At 41.7% G+C, this 26,656-nt stretch overlaps 1 protein-coding gene across 6 annotated transcripts in view; it reads right to left on the bottom strand.

The window, feature by feature from the left end:
- Positions 1-26,656, bottom strand: part of LOC113447963 (sodium channel protein type 5 subunit alpha-like) — a 381,002-nt gene that overhangs the window by 63,002 nt on the left and 291,344 nt on the right. For 5 of the 6 annotated variants that reach the window (XM_087917483.1, XM_087917477.1, XM_087917478.1 and 2 more), the window contains 4 exons: positions 25,028-25,168; positions 15,348-15,471; positions 4,270-4,424; positions 2,910-3,083 (listed from right to left, as the gene is read on the bottom strand). In XM_087917483.1, the coding sequence (XP_087773609.1) occupies positions 2,910-3,083; positions 4,270-4,424; positions 15,348-15,471; positions 25,028-25,168 (594 nt within the window). The remainder of the gene's footprint in view (positions 1-2,909; positions 3,084-4,269; positions 4,425-15,347; positions 15,472-25,027; positions 25,169-26,656) is intronic. The other variant, XM_087917479.1, reaches the window with a different exon arrangement.

Below are 26,656 nucleotides of genomic sequence, written 5' to 3'. Positions count from 1 at the left end.
TGATATTTAAAGTTAGAGGATGGTTAAATTATGGTTTATTGAAATTTATTTACATTTTGCTAGACTGTATCTACTTCATTATTACTTTGAAAGCCCAACTAAAGTGACAAAGATATAGCTATAATCAATCAAACAAATACATCCACGTTAAGGCAGCTCCCTGCAAGTGAATTTTCTCCTAACCTATTTTTAGGAATGTAAGCAGCCAGTTCAGGTAGTCCTCGACTTATGACCTGTCACTTAGCAACAGTTCAAAGTTACAATGGAAAGGCACCTTATGACCTGGGTGCCATGTTCCAATTGCCACCCACCTACCCCGTCCCTGTGATCATATGACCACGATTTACAATATTTTTGCCAGAAACTGATTTTTTACTATTGATTTTCTGCAATGAATAGTGAAAAATAGCTTCACTTAACGACAGCTGCATTCACTTAATGATTGCTACAAAAAAGGTTGTAAAAATCTGGCCCAGTTATGTAATATTTAACAGTTGTCACAACTTATTATCCTAGTTGCAGGCTCAATTACGGTCACAAGTTGAGGACTACCTGTATAATGACTATGGAACCTGAAAAGTTTTCTAGAGTTACCTGCTAAAGCCCCTCTATGAGGAAGATGAGCACTTGGAAAGTTTGATGAATAAAGAAATAAATAAAATTACAAAAATGAAAGTTCTTATTCTTTTATCGTCTTCAAACAAAAACCGATCAATAAGAAACTTTCTTCTACTACTAAGGAACCTGTTTTGTTCTCAACCAACCTGAGAGGTTTCCACTATGTTAGAAGTAAACTAAGGGTGAAGGTATTTCCTGACAATCTGTCTAAACTTGTTATCCTAAAATCTGAGCATTGGCCTTCTTTTAGGACCACCCTTTATGACACTGTTAATCCTTTTCTTAATGGAAATATTCTGATGAGCTAAATTCTTAAGGTCTGAACAGAGTTTTCAGAAAGAGTAATTCAGCATTTCTTGAGGTCTGAATTTGTTCAGACAAATTCAACAAAGGTCATTTTCCTACCAGGGACTTCCAGTATCTTCAAAGCACCAATCAGCCACCACTGATATAATATTGTTTTCATTTCTGCTATTTTGGGACTTGGGAAAATATTCTAGACTGCTTGTGAAGAAACGACTTTAGAAATATTTGTCTTAGGACTCAAGAACTGGTAGTGTCATGCCCCTATCAGAGTCTGAATTCGAGGAGGAAGATGAACAGTTGACAGGGAGTGGGAGTATGGCTCCACTGGCTGTGGAGGAAACTGGGGAAGGGCAAAGTCTGGCTGAGCAGAGCAGGGAAGAGGTAGAACAAGGGAGAGGGAATTCAGAGGAAGACCCAGACCCATCTTCTCTTCATCCTAGGACACGCAGGGGGGAAAGGAGAAGAGAGCAACATGGGTTGCGTGGCTTACGGGGGAGGAAAAGGCCCTGATTCCCTTCATTAGCCACAGCTGGGAAGAGAGTTTAAAAGAAATGCATGCTGAGTGCGGCAGCTGCTGGGAGCAAATATGAATTTATCTTGGGTTGACTTCGCTTTTCTGTGTTTCTGGCATCTTCCCAACCATGTTGAGTTATTGCTGTGCCTTCACATCTGGAATTCTTGCTCCTGCCCTGTCAGACTAATGACCTCATTTTGTTTTGATTGGACTTGTAGTTTCAGTTTTTGTTGACCAAGTTTTGGACTTGATTCTCTGCAGCCAAAGGCTGTTCCTGGGAGAATATTTCTCCAGCCAGAAGGTAACCAGGACATTGGGGGAAAGTTGGAGCTAATAAAGAGACTCCTACTAATTATCTGACTATGTTGCTTTTGTGCCACACCCCGGGTCATCACAGGTAGTCCTTGACTTACAACCATTGATTTAGTGACCATTTGAAGTTACAACGGCACTGAAAAAAGTGACATATGATCAGTCCTCACACATACAGCCCCTTCAGTTTCCCCATGGCCATATGATCAAAATTCAGGTGCAATCCACATACAATGGTAGCATCCTGGAGTCATGAGATCATATTTGTGACCTTCCCATCTGGCTTCTGACAACCAAAGTTAATGGGGAAAGCTGTATTCGCTTAACAGTCACATGATTTGCTTAATAACTGCAGTGATTCACTTAATAACAGTGGCAAAAAAGATTGTAAAATTGGGCAGAAGTCACTTAATAACTGCTTTCCTTAGTAACATTAATTCTGGTCCCCATTATAGTTGTAAGCTGAGGACTATCTGGATGTTGAGAAGAGACTGAGGAGGCAGGAATGAGGGACTATGTTATTGGGAATTAAGCCTTTTCTAATTATTATAGTTATGGCAATTTTGTTTTTCCAATGTAGTATGAAATTTGGTTTCTTTACAGTTCTAATTATTCCCAGTTATAAGCTTCCCTGTCACTGGTGAAAAGATCTGCCTCCTTGCCATTTCACAGAAAGATTGTAAGAAAGACCCCTAGGAAGTCTCCACTTTAACATAGGTGGTACTTTTGTCTCTCAAACTCCAGTCCAGTTGCTGGAATTCTTGTAATCCTGCCCCTTTCTTCTGGATAAATCTTACTAAAGAGGAAAAAACAAAAAGGTGCCAGAGAGGAAGTAAACTTATGTTTCTCTTCAGAACTACTTACGCAAGGGACGGCAGTTGAAAACCATCCTGATTTCACATCCCTCATATTCTTCTGCTAAAGCAAAGGTTGCTGAACCATGAGATCATTCAAACCTATATTTACACCCAGCTATCTAATTCCAGAGTGAAAAGGCAAATTTCCTTCGATGTCATCTTACGTAGAATTGTAAACACCCAATGCCATGGGTACATTTTACACCACCCTGAGAAACTTAAGCCCCATTTAGCCAGTGATCTGTGCCCACCACCACCACACCGCTGTACAATACCATCTGGAAAAGTAATTCTGTACTTACATCCACAATGAGGAAATCAAGCCAGCACCAGGCATTGGTGAAGTACTTCTTAAAGCCGTAGGCCACCCATTTCAGAAGCATTTCCAAAACAAAGATGTAGGTGAAGATTTTATCAGCATATTCCAGCATGGTTTTAATGTTCTTCCTTTCGTCTAAGTAGATGTCTTCAAAGGCCTGGGAAAACAAAGTGGCATATTAAAGCATTTCCCATTGCAGATATTCTTTTTGAAAAGACTAACAGAATAACTGAGTTGGAAGGGACCTTGGAGGTCTTCTAGTCCAACCCCCTGCCTGGGCACGAAACCCTACACCGCTTCAGACAAATGGTTATCCAACATCTTCTTAAAATCTTCCAGTGTTGGAGGATTCACAACTTCTGGAGGCAAGTCGTTCTACTGGTTAATTGTTTTAACTGTCAGGAAATGTCTCCTTAGTTCTAGGTTGCTTCTCTCCTTGATTAGTTTCCACCCATGGCTTCTTGTCCTGCCCTCTGATGCCTTGGAGAATAGCTTGACTCCCTCTTCTTTGGGGCAGCCCCTCAGATATTGGAAGACTGCTATCATGTTCACCCCTAGACCTTCTTTTCATTAGCCTAGACATACCTAGTTCCTGCAACCGTTTTTCATGTTTCAGTTCCCTAACCATCTTTGTTGCTCTTCTTTTCACTCTTTCTACAGTTGGAAGGGAACTTGGAGGTCCTCTACTCCAACCCCTTGCTCAAACAGGAGATCAATTTCCAGCTCCAGTGTTGCATATTTTTCTTTGACCAACAACTACTTTCCATTGTCTTAGTCAGAGACAATGGTAACCGGATCATCTAAATCAGGGGTGTCAAACTCATGTCATCACAGTGTTGTCATGTGACATATCACAACTTCCCCCCTTCGCTAAAATGGGCTTGGGCATGGCCAGCATGTGAGGCATCCAGCCCGTGGCCTGTGAGTTTGACAGTCCTGGTCTAAACCATGGTAGTCCATCCTTAGCAACTTTAAGACTTAAGAACTTCAACTCCCAGAATTCTCCAGCCAGTCATTCTGGGAATCAAAGTCCACAAGTCAAGTCTTAAAGTTGCCAAGGTTGAACACTTCTGATCTAAACTGAGATGCTTCGAATTCTTCAACTAAGGGAGAGAATTCGGGGCCTCTAATTAACAACTCATTCTCAAATTAAGGATTTCCTGAAATGAAGTATTCATCCCTATATGTCAACAAAAGACAATTATAAATCTTGAATCTTTCTCCAGAACCAGCAATGGTTAGTGTTTTTCATCATATCCAAGAGGAACCACATACTGAGATGATAACACAAATTACATGTATTTTTTTTTTAAAGGAGAGGAAATTGTAGGTTTTATATTCACCAAAGCTCCGCTGCTGAGAAGAATCATGAAAATGATGAATGTCTCAAACCAACTGTGTTCAACGATTTGATAACAGGTTTTCCTCAGGCGCCACCAAACTTTGCCAGGAAATTTTGTGACATCCACTGAACAGCATGGGAAAATCTGGACACAAGCTAAAAAAAAAAATAAAGACAAAAAGCCAGAAGAATCACTTTAATATTGAAATTAGAATAGGAATTCCTTTGGTGGCTCCATTTAAAAAAGCATGATTGGTTTGCAATATAGCTAGGCCTTGACTTACGATCACAATTGAGTCCAAAATTCATTAAGTGAGACATTTGTTACGTGAATTTTGCCCCATTTTATATCCTTTCTTGCCACAGTTCTTAAGTGAAACATTGCAGTTGTTAAGTTAGTGATGCAGCTGTTAGTGAATCTGGCTTCCCTTTTTCCCTTTTGACTTTGCTTGTCGGAAGGTTGCAAAACACAAATCAGTTTCTAATTATCTAAATTTTGATCATGTGACCATGGGGATGACACAAAGGTCACAAGCGTGAAATATTATTGTACGTCACAGTTTTCAGTGCCATTGCTATTTTGAACGGTCGCTAAATGACCTGTTGTAAGTCAAGGACTACTTGTAGTGAAGCAGGATAGTGTAAATGAAATTTAGCTTTATTTATTTATTTTATTTCACCTCCTAGAGGTGAATCTGGGCAGCCTATATTCAACAAAAACAATATAAAAGATTAAAACAGTAAAGAGCAACACTAAAAAATGATTTAACAATGACAAAGATGGGAAAGAAGGCAGCAAGTTGCAAAGAAGAGGGAAGAGGTGGGGATTTTGCCTGAGCCCATTAATCACCTCCAGAATGAGCCAACTGCCTGGGGCCCTAAGGACCCATTGGGGCCCCAGGCCAGTTGGCAGAGCCAAGTTTTCAGACCCTTGTAGAAGCCCAAAAGATGGGTGCAGATCTCACCTTGGGAGGCACCATGTTCTAAAGGATGGAAGCCTCAGCAGAAAAGGCTGTTTTCCTTGGACCCTACCAGCCAAAATTCGTTGGCCCATGGGGTCTGCCAGTGCAGGTGGGGTGAGTGGGTTCCTCAGGCACCCTGGATCTATTCCATGAAGAGCTTTAAAGGTAATGTTGGAAGTTAAAACCCACCCCTCGAAATATTTTAGGATATGCTAAAAAGTATTTCCCCTGAAAAGAGAAACTCAGAAGCAGAAACTCACCCTCACCTTTGTTAATGGATGGCCATTATGGCCTGGGCCAGAATATTCTACATAACAAAGGCCTCTGCCATTCTCACCACCTGGCCTGGAAAGATTGCATCAGCCAGCACTCAGGTGAAGCCATGTGGCCCAGACAAAGCCTACAAAGTTAGCTAAGACCCCCCTCCCCTGGGAGTCTGACAGCCAATGGGATACGTTCCTTACACAGGAACAGGAAACACTAAGATGGGGCCCAACAGATGGTATGAAACAATTGCACCCTCAGCATCTTCCCCCTTTTCCTTCTTTTCCTTCACCCAACATCCTGAAGCGTGTGATCGTCCTTTTCGCTCAGGAGCTCCACGGCATGTGGTCCTGTCCACCATTAAACCACCTTTCCAAACAACTTCCACGTTTCCAGAATCTTTTTCCTCACTTGGAACTGAACCCCAGAAAGATATTTCTTCCAACAGTAAGAACCAACACTTTGAATCGGACCCGAAAGCAAACCAGAAACCAATGTAGCTCAAGCAACAGGGGTGTTATGTGGGCCACTTTGGGACCCCCAAGCACAGTGCACGTCGTCCTTGACCTATGATCACAATTGAACCCAAAAGTTCTGTTGCTAAGCGAGACGTTTGCCAAGTGAATTTTGCCCCATTTTATGACCTCTCTTGCTGTAGTTCTTAAGTGAATCATAGTTGTTAAGTTAGTAACACAGTTATTAAGTGAACCTGGTTTTCCCATTGCCATTGTTTGCCAGAAGGTCGCAAAAGGTGATCATATGAACCTGGGACGCTGCAACCGTCATAAATATGAGTCAGTATCCAAATTTTGATCACATGACCATGGAGATCATGGTTGTAAATGTGAAAAATGGTCATGTCACTTTTTTTTCCCCTTGAGCAAGGGGTTGGGCTAGAAGATCTCCTAGATTCCATCCAACTCTTTTTTTTTTTTTTTTCGTTATTCTGGTTTTTCCCCCCAGTGTCCTTGTAACTTCAAACAGTCAGTAAAAGAACTGTTGTAAGTCGAGGACTACCCGAATACATCCCTTTCTTTTTTAATGACGCGCCTTAATTTCCTTGTTTATTACTTCTTGTTCCTTTTCCCTGCTCTGTGCAATGCTTATTCCCAAAGGGGAATAGAATGACAGGCATGTATGGGACTGAAGGACAGACTCCCTGAAGCATCGATATCATAGGCATGTTTTGTTTGGCACCCGGTTTTGTACTGAACAAAGCATGCTTGAAATTGGGCGATGTGGCTGACAGGCTGTGCATCCTTGAGCTAAATCAACTATGCTGCCTCATCTGAAGATTGCTGATGAGAACTAATGCCTTACTGGGCTCCAGTTTTCCTAGCTCCAGTTTGCCTACAAATATTTCTTATGATTCATTGGTAACAGATATAACTTTATTCCAGACTGTGGTAGTGGGCAATTGTTCTGGGAATAAAAAGCAAGCCTTTTTTTAACGCAATTTAAAAGTAACGCATGCCATTTTCCCACAGATTGTCCTTTTTATCTTTCCTTCTTCTTTACAGTCCTTTCTCTCAAAGCACAACTATTTCATAGCAGGGGGAAAAAAAAAATCTTATATGACATCACAATAAAATCTGCCATGGGACAACGGCATATTGTGTGTGTATCTGAATGTGTGGATGGATGGATGATGAGAGAAAGAGAGTGGAGCGTGTGTTTTTAAATAGCAGGCTTTTACCACTATGGGAAAGGAAGATAATGTTAGGTTGTCATAGAGCAGGAGGCCTTGATCGGAGAGAAATATTTGCAGATGAACTCAGGATATTTTAGAGAACATTCAAGACCATCTTTTCTCCAGGTATGTTTTTTTATATAATTTCCATCGCCCTATGCCACCATTGAAATGCCCAACACCCCTGAAGTTCCCAGACGGATAATGCCAAGATGAACAAATAATTACAGGACATACTCTTACAAGGAAATCTTCAGGGGTGGTCAAAAAAAGGGGGGAAGGACAAGAAATAAGAGATGGAAGCTTATTAAAGAGAAAAGAAACCTAGAATTAAGAAAAAAAATTCCTGAAGTTGGGATCAATTAATGAGTGGAACAACTTGCCTTGGGAGGTTGCGGTTGCTCCATCACTGGAGGTTTTCAAGAAGAGATTGGACAGCCATTTGTCCAGAATTTTACAGGGTCTGCTGCTTGAGCAGGGGGGTGGTCTAGGAGACCTCCAAGATCCCATCCAACTCTGTTATTCTGGATTCTATGTGCTACACCACACAGGTGTCATGCATGCATTGTTAAAGAAAAGAGGGTTTCTCACATATGATTGTAGTCATCAGCTTGAATTTTTTGACCTCCTATGGACAACCCCATACACTTATCAATATAGACTAACCAGTTTGGTTACAAACGGGGATTAACATTTAAAATGAATTGAACCCATGAAGCATGGAATTAAAACCTACCAAACTTACCCATGGCTTTCAATTCAGCGTCATTAAAAACTTCTCCGTGGTCTAGTTCTGAGGCCAAAAGTAAGTCATGATGAAGGTTAGGGGGAGAAACATCCCAAAGAAGCAGGACTTTTGGAAGATAAGCAAGGGAAAAGTGGACTTGTCTTCCAATTGATTCCTTGGAATCAGGCCTCAACCATTTCTAGCTTGCCAGTTGCAACACATTGTTTGGTCCCTGGATATGTCTCTACAGAACTTTGCCCTTAACCTTCATTTGGTCACCATATTTGATGGTGCAAAGGTAAAACATCCGATACATTTTTAAGAAAGGGACGACTCCCTAGGTAAACCTGTCAAGAATCATGATGCATTGCTGGGTTCATGCTAGTCTGGAGAGATGTAACACCTCTTCTTGAAAAACTCCAGTGATGGAGCATCCACAACTTCTGGAGGCAAAAGTCATTCCACTGATTAATTGTTCTCAGGAAACATCTCAGTTCTAGGTTGGATCTCTTTTAATGGTTTTACACCCATTACATCTTGTCCTGCCCTCAAGTGCAGGTGGGAATTTTAGATGGGAAATTTTATTCTCCCATCTGCGGGGCCATTGATTGCTGCCCTCAGCAGTTGCTGTGCACTCGTAAGCCAACCTTTCTAATAACTTTGTGTAGTATTTGTTGCTGTAGCAATGGAGCTCTGGGGTTCCTGTGACTTAGTTTGAGGAAGGGGATCTTGCTCTAAGGAAGGTGCTACTTTCATTTCATTGAAATGAAAAAAAATAAGGGAAACTGAATAGGTAAATGGATTACAAAGATAGTCAAAGATAGGTAAAGATAGAGGTTCCCTCGCACATATGTGCTAGTAATTCCCGACTCTAGGGAGCGGTGCTCATCTGCGTTACAAAGCTGAAGAGCCAGCGCTGTCCAAAGACGTCCCCATGGTGATGTGACCAGAATGACTAAATCCCAAAGGCGCACACAATGCTGTTCCCTTCCCACCAAAGTGGTCCCTATTTTTCTTCTTGCATTTTTTACGTGCTTTTGAACTGCTAGGTTGGCAGAAGCTGGGACAAGTAACGGGACCTCATGCGGCATTAGGGATTCGAACCGCCGAACTTCCAACCTTTCGATTGGCAAGATCAGCGTCTTAGCCACTGAGCCACTGCATAGTCAAAGATAGCATTCTAAATATTTGAATAAATATGTCATCTGTGTCAAGCATCCAGACAGTATCCATGATTTCAATCAACCTGAGACGTTATCTCTCCAATTGATTTATTAGGAACAGATCTGGCATGTTCAAAAGCAATTTTCCAAGTGAAAGCTTTTCCAGCACCTTGCACACAATCCACCTTCTCTCCTCCCTTCTCTCCTCCCACTTCTACACTTCATAAATCACGAGAACCAATTAACTGCAACTGCAAATTCTTAATACGACACACAGAATAACCTTGAACTTTTCAACTCCTCTAACTCTCTAGAAAAAAAAATATCTGGCAGCTGAATTTCAAAGCTGACAATGTTTGTGATAGGAGATTCCAGGTGATTTCTTCCAGTGATTTCAGGTAGTAACGCAGGCAAGAAAAGTTCTATGGAATCTATAATTTATTTAATGTTGATGTTTGATGTTCCACCATCATTTTTTGAAAATAGTCATCTAAGATGGACCAGGGCCAACTAAAACTATCTCCTATGAAAGGATCCATCTCCTATGGAAAGATGTCTTGACTGAAATTATTGAATCTACTGAGTAATCTAACAGCAGAAATGGAAATGCTTTGTTGTCAAATTCTTGCTACAGAATCAACCAGCAGAGACTAACCCTGGTTCAACCACCAAATTGAAGTTACTGTAGGTAATTCATATTGCCCAGGAAACTGAAGGATTGAAGGACTGGAAAAGTAATTTAGTATCTTTCCTAAGTACTTAGTAATGACGTAGTTTCCTTTCCTTTCCATTCCCGAGCTGTGGCGGTGCAGTGGTTAGAATGCAGTATTGGAGGCTAACTCACTGCTCACAACCAAGAATTTGATCCTGATGGGTTGGGGGTTGACTCAACCTTCCGTCCTTCCGAGGTCGATAAAATGGGGACCCAGATTGTTGAGGGCAATGATGCTAACATTTATTTGCTTAGGGAGGGCTCTGTGAAGCAGTATACAAGTCTAAGGCTGTAAAGCACTGTGAAGTGATATATAAGTCTAATTCTATTGCTAATTGCTATTGCTAATGACAATGGGTTTTGAAGAGAAGCATTTGGAGAGAAACCCTCCAAGAGTTACAGTGGTTACAAGGAATGGCCTTGAGGAAAGGACGAAGAGCTACTACCAAGGTAACAGATAAAAGAAACTTGAATCCAGGGCAGAACTGAAGACAATGACTTACACAAGAGTAAGTCCCAAGACTCTCCCTTGTTCTCAGAAAGATAAAAGGAGAGAGGGAGGGGGGAATGCATTCAGACTTGCAAGAATCTGCTAAAATATCTTTGCAATAAAAATATTGGCCGGCATGACTTTGGTTTACGCTAAACGGCTGACAGTTGCATATACTCAAAAAATTCACTTCAGTTACACAGGTAGTCCTTGACTTAACATTAGTTCATCTAGTAACTGTTCAAAGTTATAACAGCACTGAAAAAAGTTACTTATGACCATTTCCACAATTAAGATCCTTGTAGCATCCTCGTGATCATGTGATCAAAATTCAGATGTTTGGCAACTGGCTCACACTTATGACTATTGTTGTATCCTAAGGTCATGTAATCCCTTTTGCAGTCCTTTAACAAGCAAAGTCAATGGGGAAGCCAGATTCACTTAACAACTGGGTTACTAACTTATCACCTGCTGTGATTCACTTAACAACTGTGGCAGAAAAGGTCTTAAAATGGGGGCAAAACTCACTCATCAAATGTCCTCACTTAGCAACATAACCTTTGGGTTCGCTCATGGTCATAAGTTGAGGACTACCTGTATTTTGACATTTTCTGTCAAGTGCATTAATGTTTGGCTACTGCATGGAAGCAAAGCCACAAAGAAAATGCCTCAGATCTCAGGGCTTCTCCCTGTCCCGTGGGGCTTTTGTTATCTCCTTCAATCATTTTTCACATCCTATCTCTGGCAGTTATCTCCAAGTAATCCCCTCGGAGCAGGCTTGTTCCCAAGTTAAATAATCCTTGGGGATGTGTATGCTCGCAGCTTTCTGACAGCTCATCACATCTTAGTCCCTATCTTGATTCTCCCGTTTCCTGCTTCCACTCATAGCTCCCTAGGGAACAATCAGCTGCAATAGAACTTCATGCCTTTTGAGTAATTGCGTATATTAGAGGGAGAATTAAGAGTATTTTTCTCATGTCTCATCTTTGCATTTTATTGGCAACTAGAAATGGGCTTCCCCCAAACCTGGAATGCTTTAGTCTTAAAAAAAACAAATTGTCGTATCGTTTTAGGCAATCAGCTAAAGGTTACAGAAAATGGCTGCAGATCACCAGGTTGGGAGGAGAGGAACTGGTGGGGAATCGTAGGTTTTATTGTCTAAAGAGCATCTCCATTTTTCTGCAAGAAATCTTGTTAGGAGAATTAAACAAGTTCAATAATAAAAAAATTAAGGAAAGAAATCATGGTGAGAAAAAAGGGTTAAATTTACTGCTAGCCTGCTCTTAAAGTAAAAAAAAAACACAAGAGAATAGTCTTCAACTAGAAAATGTAGGCTTAGGGAATCTGTCTATATATATATTTACCAAATTGGGGTGGTTCAACTAAGAAGTCCCTGCTGCCCAGGGTACCCACCCATATAATCTCTGTGAGAAAAGAGATTCCTTGGTGAAATCCTGCACTGAATCAGGTGAGAAGCAAGCAAGAGACTGATTCAAAGTAATCTCACTGGCCCCAGTGGAGACAGTGGTTAAGGGATTGGACAGGATCTAGGAGACTTAGTTTCAGGCCTCCCTCTGTCAGGGAAGCTAAGGGAGTAACTTTAAGCCAGCTATTATCTCGTTCATCATGATATATCTCATAGTTTTGTTACTGTGGGGGAAGTTGATGGACAGAATGCTACATATGCTACCTTCAGCTCTTGGAGTATTCTATCTATCTATCTATCTATCTATCTATCTATCTATCTATCTATCTATCTACCTACCTACCTACCTACCTACCTACCTACCTATCTCTGCTTATCTGGGCGCTAATCGCTGGTGAGGAAGTGTTTTGATCTTTTTGTTACCTTTTTTGTCTTTTTAATCTCTGTTGAATGGTATGTAGATGGTGTTCATCACTGTGTGCCTGTTGATGGTTTATTTCTTTGAGTGCCAAGCTCCAGACTTCTGTGATGTTTTTTGGACTTGGTTTGGTCTAGGGTGCTCACAGTTTTCCAATTGGAACTGTGGTTAAGCCGATTCATGTATTGTGAAATTAAAAAGTTTCATCGTGACTTTTTCTGCCAGTTGGTGTTTTATGTATAGCACTCGGGACGTCCTGCTGGCCACACGACCAGGGAAATGTCTTTGGACAGCGCTGGTTCAATGGCCCTGAAATGGAGATGAGCACCACCCCACTAGAGTCGAAAACAACTAGAGGAGTAAAATCCTTAGGGACTCCTTTCTCTTTTTTTTTTTTAAGAGCAGAAATGTTTTATCTTGGTTTTGATGCTGGAACTCTTGAATTGAAACAGAATTTCAATGACTTTGAAATGTCTGAATGGGTCGTTCTCATATTTATTCTACCTGCTTTAATCCATTAAATGTTTTAGGAACTGATTTTTTTTTTCACATTCCGGGAGTTTATTAGATTGCTTGGTACAGCAATTTTAAGAACTGTGAAGGGTAACTCATCCTGTTTTTAATCAGTAGGCTCAAAAACAGATAAATTGACATAGTCCTTGCTAAATTGAAATTTTACACATGAAACTCTGACTTTGTTATTATTGACAGAAGGGAATATTAATATAAAATACACATTCTAATCTGACAAGCGTTCACGTGGATGCAGAATTCTTGCTCTGCAAGTAGGACCACATAGAGGAGGTCCTTGACTTACAACAGTTCATTTAGTGACTGTTCAAAATTCAGTAACACTGAAAAAAGTGACTTATGACTATTTTTCACACTTACGATCATTGCAATGGTCACATGATTAAAATTCGGGTGCTTGGCAACTGGTTCATATTTATGATGGCTGCAGTTTCCTGGAATCATGTGATCAGCTTTTATGACTACCTTACAATTAAAATCAATGAGGAAGCCAGATTCACTTCACAACCGTGTGATTAATTTAACAACTGCAGTGATTCATTTAACAACGGTGGCAAGAGAGGTCGTAAAATGGGGCAAAACTTGCTTAACTAATTCATTGCTTAACCAGAGAAATTTTGGACACAATCATGGTCATAAGCCAAGGACTGCTTATTTTACAATGATATTTATGGAGACTTGTACTTTTTCTGTTCTCCAGAAACCCAACCCTCTCCTTCAAAGTAGTCCGATTCAGTTTTGGTTTATGTTATTCCACGATACTCTAAGCCAGGGGTTCCCAACCTGGGGTGCTCGCACCCCCCTGGGGGTGCGAGACGATATTCCAGGGGGGTGCGAGAAAAGTCCAGGTAAATAATAGGATATTGGCTATATGTTGGCATTTTTATTTATTATGCAATGGATTAACTTTGTTTTCATTTTAGAGTTAAGTATCGTTATTTAGTGGGTACGAGGTTCGAGTGAAATTTCTTTAGGGGCGCGGGGCTAAAAAAAAAGGTTTGGAACCACTGCTCTAAGCCATGTTTTGATGAACCAAGATTTGGTGAAAGAGTCATGTTGTTTGGTGCTGGCAAGCCGGGTCATAAACCAAAATTTACAAAACACAATAACTGGGTTCCAACTGTTGATGGAGACAAACAGTGTGGCCCAGCATCGTGAGCGGGGCCGGCCAGTGAAGATGCAGCGCAGAAATAAGGAAAGCGGCTCTTCAGAAGTTGTCATAATCTCCATCCACTGATTGCTGCTAATGGGAGGTAATGGGAGCTGAGATCCCACACCATCTGGAATGTCAGACCTGCTCAGTGTAAAAGAGTTTAGAGCTGGCCATGGGAATAGAGGAAGAATTTAATGAGTCATTTAGGGAGGAATTTCAGAAAAAGGTTACCGGAAACTCAAAATAATATCATTTTAATTTTGTTTAGTATAAGATGGGACACAGAGGAACTTGCACGGGCTTTTGAGATTCCGCTATTCTATTTCATCACGATAAAAGTAATAATCCTGGGACCCCTGCTTTTTGACCTAGCCTACTCTGAAAGGGTGGTTCTCAACTGGGAAGAGAAAGATCGATTGGAACAGAATGAGAAGGGTGGAAAGGGATGATGTAAAGAAAGGCACAAAACATGGACTGTTAAGAGACGACGAGCCAAAGAGAATTAAGGAGAAAGGAGTGCTGGTGAAGGAAATATTTCCTTCCTTCCATCTCTCTGCTTTATGAGAATGTAATAATCTCCCAAGGGCTCCAAGCAAAGAAGCCTTTTTTCGGGACAGAAGCTGAACTTATATCCTCTTCCACGTGCCTGTGACTTCCAACATCAGTTTGGTCTAGTGGGTTAAGGCACCAGAGTAGAAGGCAGAAGGCACTGAGTTTTAGTCCAGGGTCCTCAACCCCCGGGCCATGGTCTGGTATTGGACTACAGCCCGTTGGGGGCTGGGCCACACAATGGAGGGCACGTGGGCAAGTGTGTGAAACTCCATTTGCACAAGTTGCGGGCACACAGGCCCACGCTTGCACAGAACCTCTCCCCGCCCCTCCGCCGCCGGTACCGTCAGCAATACTGGCCTGAAGAGCCAGAAATGTTGGGGACCGCTCTTCTAGTTCCTCTTTAGGCATGGGTGACTTTGGGACAATTATCAAGAGACTGTGAATTCCAGTCCCACTTTAGGCATGAAAGCCAGCTGGGTGACATCGGGCCAATCCCTCACTCTCAATCCACCTCACAGGGTTGTTGTCAGGAAAAGAGGAGAAGGAAAGAGTATTAGGTATGTTTGCTACCTTATTTATAAGAATAATAAAGGTGGAATAAAAATAATAGTCATTCTATCCCCCATTCAGGCATGTGAGGGTTATTCTTGTCTGGAAAACGCAGGCGAGACAGCTGCAAACCTGCCAGTGTATAAAGAGGAAGATGGTATCACTGATCTAGAGTAATCTTTTCCTGGATTACCACACCAGGCTCAATAAAATGAGCAGGGTTTCTTTGCTGGTGCTCAGAGAATTTGGTTAGAATTCTAGTATAGCAATGCAAAGAGAAAGTCGCTTAATCACAGGTCAATTTTTAGGCTATTCTTTATCCAGGCAAAACCAGCAATCACTTCCTTTCAAAGGTTGCCATTTCCCAGCCACACAGCCCTAATCCAAGCCACCTTTGCACTCCTGAATTATTCCAGTCAAGAAAAGAGCAGGCCATCCTTACTTTCTGGGAGGCAATCTTCAGGATCCAGCAGTTCTTCTGCCAGTTCAGGCATCTGTTCCAGAAGCTCTGAGGGAATTGCCAAATCCACTGTACTTCCTTCGGACAGGCTGATTTCATCAAATTTCTATGGAAGGAAGAAGAGCAGAGACTTCATCATCCAGTCTTATGCCTGTATTCACAAGGCTGCTATGTGGAAAAGGGTTGACGCATGCAAACACGTGAGCAAAAAGCAAAACTATAGAGAAAAGCAACTCTATAGAAAAACTACAGCGCTCCACTGTCTCTGGCATGTTATTTAACAACCATAGGAAGCCACTGATAGAGGTCATTTGTCAGTTTGAAATGACGTGTCTTTTCCTAGAGAAGACAAGATGATCGTATGCCGCTAAAGTTATTTCAGAGTGACACAGCTGACAACAATAAGGGGAAATGCAAGGGATAATATGACAGGGAGAACAACCCTGTATACCTTTATTATTATTTTATTATTTTATTTGTATCCCCTCTTAATTTATTTTTTTCAAATAACTCAAGGCAGCGAATATATGCAACACACGCTCCTCCTACTATTTTCCTCTACAACAACAATCTTGTAAGGTGGGTTAGGATGAGAAAGAGCGACTGGCCCAAAGCCACCTATCTGGCTTCCACCCCTAAGGCAGGACTAGAACTCACTATCCCCTGGTGATTGGTCCAAAATCAACCAGCTGGCTTTCCTGCCTAAGGCGTGGCTGGAGCTCACTGTCTCCTGTTTCTAACTTGGAGCTTTAACCACTAGACTAGTGGTTTAATTAGATATGACACTATTCCAGTGAAGTTTATCACCCTCTCATTTAAAATTGCTACCTATATAATTGGCTCTGGAGTGGTAGGACACCCTGCTATTTAAAAAAAAGCCACAACTAAGATCGTAACTTTTGAAACCGCTCCTTCATGTCTGGAAAAGAAAGATACATCAGCTGAGTTCACAAAATGACTAGGCTCTAGTAGAATTGGATGGCTGTGATTTAGCAAGTTGCAGGAAACTAGACTTTGCCTTAATATGCTTTGTAAATCAGATTGTCACTTTATGTCATAATAACGTAACTGAACCCAGCAACTGTTTTCTTATGCAGGTTTAGGTTTCAGTGTGTTGTCCCCGGGACTGTCAAAAAAAACCAAGACAGGGTTGAAACTGTATGATTGAACCTAAAGGTTTTTGGGGGTGCACTGTGACACAAATAAACAATTATGTGGTCGCAAGCCCTGTTTTTACTGTTTTGATATCCCCCATTCTCAGATATCACTGGTTGTGCCTGTTGCTTCATCCTTCTACTTCAGCTGCGACAGATATATGCAATTAAGATGGAGTAAGCCCACTGAAAGCAACTGAAATTAAATTCTGAATATAAGATTACTCAGTTAACAATGTCACTTGATGAGGTTCAGGAATGTGATATGGAGGTGTGGGGGGGAATTATAACAGGTAGTCCTCAACTTACAACCACAATTGAGCCCAACATTTCTTTTGCCAAGTTAAACATTTGCTAAGTGAGTTTTACGATCTTGCTTGCCATAGTCGTTATGTGAATCATTGCAGTTAAATGAATCTGGCTTCTCCACTGCTGGACAAAAGGTCACACAAGATAATCACATGACTCCAGGACAGTGCAACTATCATAAATACACGCCAAGAGTTTGAATTTTCATAACATGATCATGGGTTACTACAACAGTCGTAAGTGTGAAAAATGGACATGAGCCACTGTTTTCAATGCCACTGTAATTTTGCATGTTCACTAAATGAATGGTTGTAAGTTGAGGGTTGCCTATATTTAGCTCCATGTGCTGATGTAAGTATCCAGGAGTTGCTTAGTAGTTTTATAGTCTCCCAACCCTCTCAAAGAGCAAATTCCTGCATTAATAAACTGTTATTTCCAGAAAAGGAGATTGGAAGTCATTTCTTAAAGTATCAGGATCCCTGATCCTCAAAGCAGCTTCCCTAACTGGGACAAGAGCAACATTCAAAGGTCCCCAATGTCTCTGGGGATTCCTGGCATTGATCCTGAAAAAAAGCAGAAAGCAGAGATCCTAACAGAAAGAAGGAACAGATTTAATTAAATTGGGTAAACAGAGAATAAACGGGGTCTGCAGCAAGAATTACCAGGCGACGGCAAAAGGAAAGATTATAATATTTGTGGAGCTCAGCAGCACAGCCAGAGGGGGTATAGATGAGAAACCCAAAACAAAGAAACACAATTAAAAACAATGCACAGTAAGAGACGATAGCTCCTTCAAAGTAAAAGAACGTTTCTGCTACATTCTGGGGAAAGGGAGGCGGAGAGGAGTTGAAACATTTTGTGGGATCAACTGAAATCTGTGCCATCTCCACCATAACTTTAAAACTTAGGAGGCAGCAGCCATTTGACATGAAGAATTATTTATTATTATTATTATTATTATTATTATTGTTGTTGTTGTTGTTGTTGTTGTTGTTGTTGTTGTTGTTGTTGTTGCTGCTGCTGCTGCTGCTGCAATTTATATTATTTATCTATATCCCGCTTTTTTAGAGCAACGGTCCCCAACCTTTTGGGCATCAGGGATCAGTTCCGTGGAGAGAGTTTTTTTTCTGCAGACTGGAGAGGTGTGTGGCTTTGTGTGCTGGCTGCCTCCTGTGGATGGAGCGTTGTGTGGCTTGGTTTCTGGCATTCCGTGGACCGGTGTGTGGCCCATGGACCGGGGGCAACCCTAAGTTGCATTAACAGAGGGATACAACCGAGATCAAGGGAAGTACTAATACCACTCTATAAAGCCTTAGTAAAACCACACCTAGAGTCCTGCATCCAGGTTCGGTCACCACATTATAAAAAAGGATGTTGAGGCTCTAGAAAAAGTACAGAGAAGAGCAACCAGGATGATTAGGGGACTGGAGGCTGAACCATACAACAAACAGTTGCAAGAACTGGGCCTGGCTAGTCTAGTAAAGAGAAGGACCAAGGGAGACATGATAGCAGTCTTCCAATATTTGAGGGGCTGCCACAGAGAGGAGGAAGGGGTCAAACTATTTTCTAAAGCACCTGTAGGCCAGACGAGGAATAATGGATTGAAACTGAACAAGGAGAGATTCAACCTGGAAATAAAGAGAAACTTTCTGATGGGGAGAACTATCAACCAATGGAACAGAAGTTGCCCTCAGAAGTTGTAGGAGTTTTATCACTTGAGACTTTCAAGAAGAGATTGGACTGGCATCTGTCAGAAATGGTGTTAGGGTCTCCTGCTTGGATGGGGGGTTGGACTAGATGACCTACAAAGTCCCTCCCAACTCAGAATATCTGTTAAAAGGATGGGGGGCCCTGTTTCAGAGGATGTGAGATGGCTCAGCATTTAAAGAGGCTGAGCCTGTCAGGTGGAAAGCTGTCAAGCTAGGTTCAGGACCTGAGTATTGAATGGTGGGATGAGTTCCTGCCTTTGACTCAGCTCCTGCCCAACCAGCAGTTCCAACACATGCAAATGCAAGTAGATAAATAGGTACTGGTTTGGTGGGAGGGCAATGCTGGTCACATGACCCGGGAATCATTTTGGACAATGATGGCTCCCTCAGCTAAGAAATGGAAATGAGCACCACCTCATGACTGAACAGGATAAATCTTTTCCTTTACCTTTTTCTAAAATCCTGCCTTTATTAAAAGAAAACAACAACAACAACAATGGCAAACATATACTATACTCTTTCCTCCTCCTATTTTCCTCACAACAGCCCTGTCAGGTGAGTTGGGCTGAGAGAGAGAGTGACTGGCACAATGTCCCCTAGTTGTCTTTCCTGCCTAAGGAGGAACTAGAACACACAGTCTCCTAGTGATTGGCCAAAAGTCACCCAGCCGGGTTTCACGCCTAAGGCAGGACTACAATTCGCCATCTCCTGATGACTGGCTCAAAGTTACCTAGTTGACTTTCATGCTTAAGGCAGAACTAGAACTCACAGTTTCCTGTTTTCTCGCCTGGTTGTCCCAACCACTAGGTTTAACTGCTTAAGCAAAAAAGATGACCCAAACACATAGAAAGCAATCCCTGGTCCTTTTGCTGGGATGGAGGAAGACAGGTTAAAAGGAAATATTCACACAACATTTGATCAGTAGCCTAAAAAGAAGCAAACCTGGTCCAAGTTTTTGCTGTGCTTGGCTAATAAGAGCTCAGCTAATGGATAACTAATGGAAAAAGCACTCAATGCATTTTTTTCCCCCAAAGAGGAAGATGGCTTTAAAATGACTCCACTCCTTTGATCACCGGTTTTTCACCAATCGGCTGTCTCACCCATCATTTCTTTAATATATAAGAATTGTCACATTTCTGGCTCAATGCGCAAAAATTCCAGACTCCTTGCACATAAAATCTGCCTTTTGTTTGAAATGGGTAAGCAGAGTACACTAAAGCCAGACAGGAATTATGGTAGCAAAGAAGATAAGCAATACAGGGAGTACTCAACTTATAGCTACTCATTTAGTGACTGTTCAAAATTACAATGGCACTGAAAAAAGTGGTTCGTGGCATTTTTTTATACTTACAACTGTTGCAGCATCCCAATGGGTACATGATCGTAATTTGGACGCTTGGCAACTGGTGTATATTTATGACAGCTGCACTTTCCCAAGGTCATGGGATAATTTTGTAACCTTCCCAGACAGCTTCTAAAGAGCAAAGTCAATGTGGGAAGCCAGATTCACTTAAGGACCACATGATTCAGTTAGTAACTGCAGGGATTTGCTTATCAACTGTGGCAAAAAAAGATTATAAAATGATTTAACATCTGTCTTGATATAGCAATGAAAACTTAGGGCTCAAATACGGTCGTAAGTCAAGAACTATCTGTACTGGACACTGAAGTGGTATACTTTCTTTTTGCCCAGAATTATTATTATTATTTTAGGGTATTTAGAGCCATTGGGAATATTTCACCAGTAAATGAAATTTGACTGGAACCTAGCAATACAGGTAGTTCTTGACTTATGACCACAACTGAACCCTACATTTCGTTTGCTAAGTGAAATGTTTTAAGTAGATTTTGTCCCATTTTTTGAGCTTTCTTGCCACAGTTGTTAAATGAATCTGTAAAGGCTGATAGCATGATCCCAAGACACTGCAGTTATCATAATTAAGGGTCAGTTGCCAAATGTCTGAATTTGGATCATTTGCTACAATGGCCATAAGTTTGAAAAATGCAACATAGTAACTTTGAATAATCACTAAATGAACTGTTGTAAGTGGAGGACTACCTGTAATATTCTCTTATTCCTATTGTGTTTGGTAGTTGTCTATTTACCCGCAACAATCTGCTGCTTTCTCGACTGGTTTTTCTTGCCTGTATGTTGCCTGTTCTTTATCCTACTCATTCTTGGCACCACATTGTCTCCCTTGTTCTCAAGGCTTCAACTTCTTTTCTTCTCAACTCATGGGGTGGGGGAGGGGGGAAACCCTGCCTGAATTGTCAACCTCTGTATTAAAGTACTGCTCCCCGCCTTAAGCAGGCCTCTGTCCAACTCGGGGTCCTTTGGCATGCTTTTGGCTTGCCCCACTCTTAATGTCCCAGTGTGCAGGCCCAAGCAAGACGGACAAAACCAGGATCTACCTCCTTCCTCTACAGCAGCATTTACAAGCGGAGGTGTGATCAAGGCGACACAACATGCCTCATGATATCACAACAGGTGCTCTACAACTTAATCAGCATTAACTTTTAACGACCCCTTAATCCTTTGCAGGGTGGAGTCTGGGCAGCTGAATGGAGCTAGCAGAGTGTTTAATGGCCGGATGCCCTTCCTGTCACCCATGAAGAGTTTTGTTCAGCGGATATATTCTCATTGTGCCCAGAGAGAGAAATATCTACCTAGGATCGAACTCACAGCCTCTGCTCTACAGCGTAATGTGTGCAGTTAATTGTGATGTGGAGAAGAAAGAGTGGAGTGGAGTGGAGTGCAATGACCCAATGCATATATCAGGCACATCCAAACTTGGAAAAGCAGCAGCAGCAGCAGAAAAACCTATAATCAGAGGTGGGCTGCACAGACTGTAACAACCGGTTCGCCTAGTGCAGAACTGAAAATGTGAGAGCTTGCGCATGGCTGCAAAAACAAGGCTCCCTGTGCACAGCAGGCACAGTGAGTGGAGCGGGGGAGGCGCAAACCTCAACTGGGCTGTGTGGGAAGGTCGAGCAAGCCGGGTATATAGGATGGAATAGCACCGGGATGGCAGCCGGTGGTGGAAACTACCGGGATGGGCAAGCTAGTCTGAACTGGAAGCAGCCCAACTCTGCCTATAATGATTGGCACATTCACAAATCCACTGGACACTGATGCATAACAGGATAGGAATTGGATACAGGGACAGTAATTTCATACTTGATGTGGCTTTGGGCTAACTTTAGGATGGGTGGGCAACATTTTAAGTCAACGATGGGGAATACTTCTAGGTGTAAAGAAAATACTCCCCAGCTGTAAATTCTGCAAAATCCACATTTTTGCAAAATTCACAGTTGGGAAATATTTCCTTTAAAGTAGCACCAACACGTGCAGACTTTCAAAATAAGTAAGCTCTCCAGAACCGGCTGGCTGGCTGGCTGCTGCATCAGGCAAGAATCCATAAAAAAAGAAAGGATGAGAAAAAAGAAAGAACCCTAATCAGCACCTATGAAAACAGGAGGGAGAGGCTGTTGACTGAATGCATTTCTTTTATTAAGTTCCGGAGTAGCAGGTGTCATGTCTCACCTGGCGGTGAGAAGCAAAGGAAACAGGATTCCCTGAATGTTCGATGAATTTTTCTGTTCCGAAATGGTTTGAGCATCAATTGCACCCACCCACCATTACGCTATGTAGGAGGAGAGCTTTATTACTCCGTGTTGGCAAAGGATCAGGAGTTTATTAGCACCTTTTTTTTTTCAACTAAGACATTTTACTAAGAGGCAGAAGAAGCTTTTGTGAAAAAAGTGCCACCCTGACTGTTTTTGTAAACCAACCACTAGCAAAGGCTTTCAGTTTACAAGATTTATCTTGAGATCTACAAAACTCAAAGCTGCAAGATCCACTTTTATTTTACAACGTATTTTTTTTTCTTCCCCATACCTTCGTTTTTGCAATAACCCCCCAAGTAAAGAGTTCTGGAGAATTCAAACACTTGCAGGCGCTTTGGACTTGTTCTAATTCAGGGGTCTTTAAACTCAACAACTTTAAGACTTATGGACTTGAACTCCCAGAATTCCTCCTCCAGTCATGTTAGCTCAGGAATTCTGGGAGTTGAAGTCCACAAATCTTAAACTTTTGAAGTTTGAAGACCCCTTGCTCTAATTAAGCTCAAAATAGTAAGGATACAAGTAGTCCTTGATTTACAACCACAATTGAGTCCAAAATTGCCACTGCCAAGTAAGTGAGTGTGTTGTGCTCCATTTAACAATGTATTTTGCCACAATTGTTAAGTGAATCACTGCAACTGTTTACCATGTTAAGTAACACAGTTGTTAAGTGAGTCAGGCTTCCCCGTTGACTTTGCTTGTCAAAGGGTCGCAAAACGGGATCACATGAGCCCAGGATATGCAACTGCCATAAACACAAGTCAGTTGCCAGGCATCTAAAATTTGATCATGTGACCATGGGGATGCTGCAACCGTTGTGAAACCAATCACAAGCCACTTTTTTCAGTCCTGTTGTAACTTCGAATGGTCACTAAACAAATGGTTATAAATTGAGGACTACCTACATCGTCAAATTGCAGACTTTGGATTTGGGGGGGGATTGTATCAATATAATTATCTTGTTTTCCACCTAACAAAAATTGTGCATTGTGATACGTCTGGTAGGAAGAGGGGTGGCACGTAAATTGAATGCGTTTATAAATAAAAAATGAATGAATAAATAAAATTATTGGTTAGGCAAGGCTCCTAGGAAGCATTCTCTGCTTTTATTGCTTTTGAATGCAGCTGAATGTGGACTTACAGCACAGCTCTGAGATGGTTTTTGAGATAGTTCCCATGCAGTTTAGACTTTGTTCCAAGAGACCTTGCAAGAGAATCATATATAGCAAGGATCTCCAACCTTGGCAACTTTAAGACTTGTGGACTTCGACTCCCAAAATTCCTCAGTCCTCTCTCCCTCCCTCCCTCCCTCCCCCCCTCTCTCTCTCCCTCTCTCTCTCAGGCCGCCTCATCTGAACCACTGCCTGATTCCGCAGCATTTTATGGCAAGATGCCACGTTCTCTGATCCCCTCTTTGTTTATGTTCTCAGTGAAGATTATATTTCTTTTCTGGGACGGAAGCATTTAAAGCTAGGGAGTAAAAAAGTGCCTGGCCAGTGCTCCACACTGGATAGTTTGACTTCGTACTTCATTAATACCAGAGATGCTCTTTCCCTGTTCCTGTTTTTGTTCCAATGCAGGAGAGCTCAATCCTAAACAATCACATGCCTAACAGAAAAATTCTTCCCAGCATTAATAATTTCCGTATTTATTATTTAGATTCTTCTTTCCGTGTCACTGTGAAGATGGGCTAGTTCTGACTGATTTTTCTTTAATGATAGATTAATTAATGTTACATCGTTAGGCAGGGGTGGGATTCAAAATTTTTAACAACCGGTTCTGTGGGCGTGGCTTAGGTGGTGGGCGTGGCTTGGTGGTCATGTGACTGGGTGGGCATGGCTTGGTGGTCATGTGACTGGCTGGGTGTGGCCAACTCAACATCACTCACATCGAGGCACGCATCTCCTCCCCTGGCCTCTCATGACTGTGGGGATGCTGCAACAGTTGCAAGTATGAAAAATGGTCATAAGTCACCTTTTTTAGTGCCATTGTAACTTTGAATGATCACTCCACATAAGCAAAGTACCAGCAAAGGAGGGGAAAAAAACTCCAGAGAAGTTCCTGAGACAGTAAGTCTAGTCCTGCCAAGAATGTAATAAGGGTTAATGGAGAGGCAGTTTCTGTAAGCAACACCAGAATGTTTCCTTCCTGCCTTCCTTACAGGATTAGGCCAATAATTTCTTCTAACAACTGGTTCTCCGAACTACTTAGAATAACAACTGGTTCTATCGAATAGGTGCGAACTGGTAGAATCCCACCCCTGTAGTTAGGACTGCAGAAAAAAACAATTGCAATCAGCCTGCCTTCCATTGAGGACCTGCATACAGCACAAGTCAAAAAGAGGGCTGTGAAAACATTTGCAGACCTCTAACATCCTGGACGTAAACTGTTTCAATTCCTTCTCTCAAGACGCTATTACAGAGCATTGCATGCCAAAACAACTAGAGACAAGAGTTTTTATCCCTTGTTATCGCTCTGCTAAACAACTAATTCCCACAATGCTGTCTTTATGCCCTAGGAAATCAAACCATGACTAAGGCTGTATTACTATTCTTCTTCCTATCTATCCTATCACTTATTCCTTTAGCATCTTATGAGTGTCACTGATGGTTCTATAATGTAATTTATGATGATTGTATCTCATGATGATCACTTGTCCCTTGTATGTATACCGAGAAGTCTTTGCGCCGGAGACAAATTCCTTGTGTGTCCAATCATGCCAATAAAGAATATTCTATTCTATTCCGTTCCCATGCATATGGTGGCATGCAAACCAACCAACCCCAGCTGATTTTACTTCATGCAGTTTCAAGCATGGCTAGCCAATGGCATGCAAAAAGCAGAAAGCTCTTGCCATCACCATTACCTCTTGCTGGTCTGCTAGTGGAAGAACCACTTCTGATTTTGACAGCTTGTCCATCTGCAACTCACTTAACTCTTCACAAAACTCAGAAGTCTGGCTTTCGATGGCTGTGCTTGTGTAGAGTTGCTCCTTCAGCTGCTTGTCCTGGCAGAAAAAACCCTAAATGTATTTATTTCCTCCATTTTCTTTTGCAGCCCGATAGGATTTTTGTTTAAAAAGTGGATTGTGCACCCAGTCCACTGAGGGGGAAAAAACCCGGCCTCCAATATATTCACCAAAAGTCACACTTTAAGCAAATGATGGAAAGGAAAGAAACCATACAGGTAATCCAAGAAACTATACAGGAAGTCACACTTTAAGCAAATGATGGAAAGGAAAGAAACCATACAGGTAATCCACAACTTACGATTGAACCCAAAATTTCTGTCATTATGCAAGACGGTTATAAAGTCAGTTTTGCCTTGTTTTATGATTTTTCCAGCCACTGCAGGTAAATTGCTGCAATTGATAACTTAGTGACAAGGTTGTTAAGTAAATCTTAACAAAGGAATTGACTTTGTTTGTCACAAAAAGTGATCACATACGAGTCAGTTTCCAGATCACATGACCATGGGGATGCTGCAATGACCGCAAGTGTGAAAAACCGTCATGTCGTGTATTTAGTGTTGTTGTAATTTCAAATGGTCACTAAACGAACTGTTGTAATGTAGGAAGTTAACACCCACCCCTCTCCGAGAAAAATTAAATATCTAGGAAATATTAAAAAGGCAGAATATTTCCCCTAAAAAGAGAAGTAGAAACTCAGAAGCAGAAGCTCACCCCCACCTTTGTTAATGGATGGGCCATTAAGGCCTGGGCCAGAGTATTCTCCATAACAAAGGCCTCTGCCCTTCTCACCACCTGGCCTGGGAAGATTGCATCAGCCAGCACTCAGGTGAAGCCATGTGGTCCAGACAAAGCCTACAAAGTTAGCTAAGACCCCACTCCCCTGGGAGTCTGACAGCCAATGGGATACATTTCTTGCACAGGAACAGGAAACACTAAGGTGGGGCCCAAGGGTCTCTCAGCCTCTTGCTCCTTCTTGTCCTTCACCCAACATCTTGAAGCATGCGGTCGTCCTTTTCACTTTGGAGCTCCAAGGCTCCAAAGTGGTGGTCCTGCCCACCATTAAACCATCTTTCCAAACAGCCTCCATGTTTCCAGTGTCTTTTTCCCCACTTGGAACTGAACCCAGAAGAATCATTCTTCCAAGAGTAATTCAATGACTATTTGTCTATAGAAAGCAGATTAAATAATTTCTAATTTACTAATTGGATCCAGGACAGCTTGAAACAGTTCTAGGCTAATTTCTTTGGAAGAGCCGCTTAATTCTCACAGTGAGATGGTTTTTGGTTCAGGAAATCCTCATTTAATGACCCCCGGGAGGCTTTGCAGCTCCATCACTGTTGAGGACTACCTCTATAGGTTTGGTGGAAAACCAATATAGCGCCTATCTCAAATTACTGTTCTCTTACCACAAGAAGTATCAAGAGATATTCCCTGGCTTACAAGGTTCATCAAAAGAGTCCTAAGGAAGCATTTTTCAAGCAGAATTGACTTATTAAATAATACCTCCATCCCTTCATAGTTCAT

Source organism: Pseudonaja textilis, chromosome Z, assembly GCF_049901715.1.
Source record: "Pseudonaja textilis isolate UNSWEBS1 chromosome Z, rPseTex1.2, whole genome shotgun sequence".
Classification (NCBI taxonomy): domain Eukaryota; kingdom Metazoa; phylum Chordata; class Lepidosauria; order Squamata; family Elapidae; genus Pseudonaja; species Pseudonaja textilis.
This window is presented reverse-complemented; position numbering and strand designations above follow the sequence as displayed.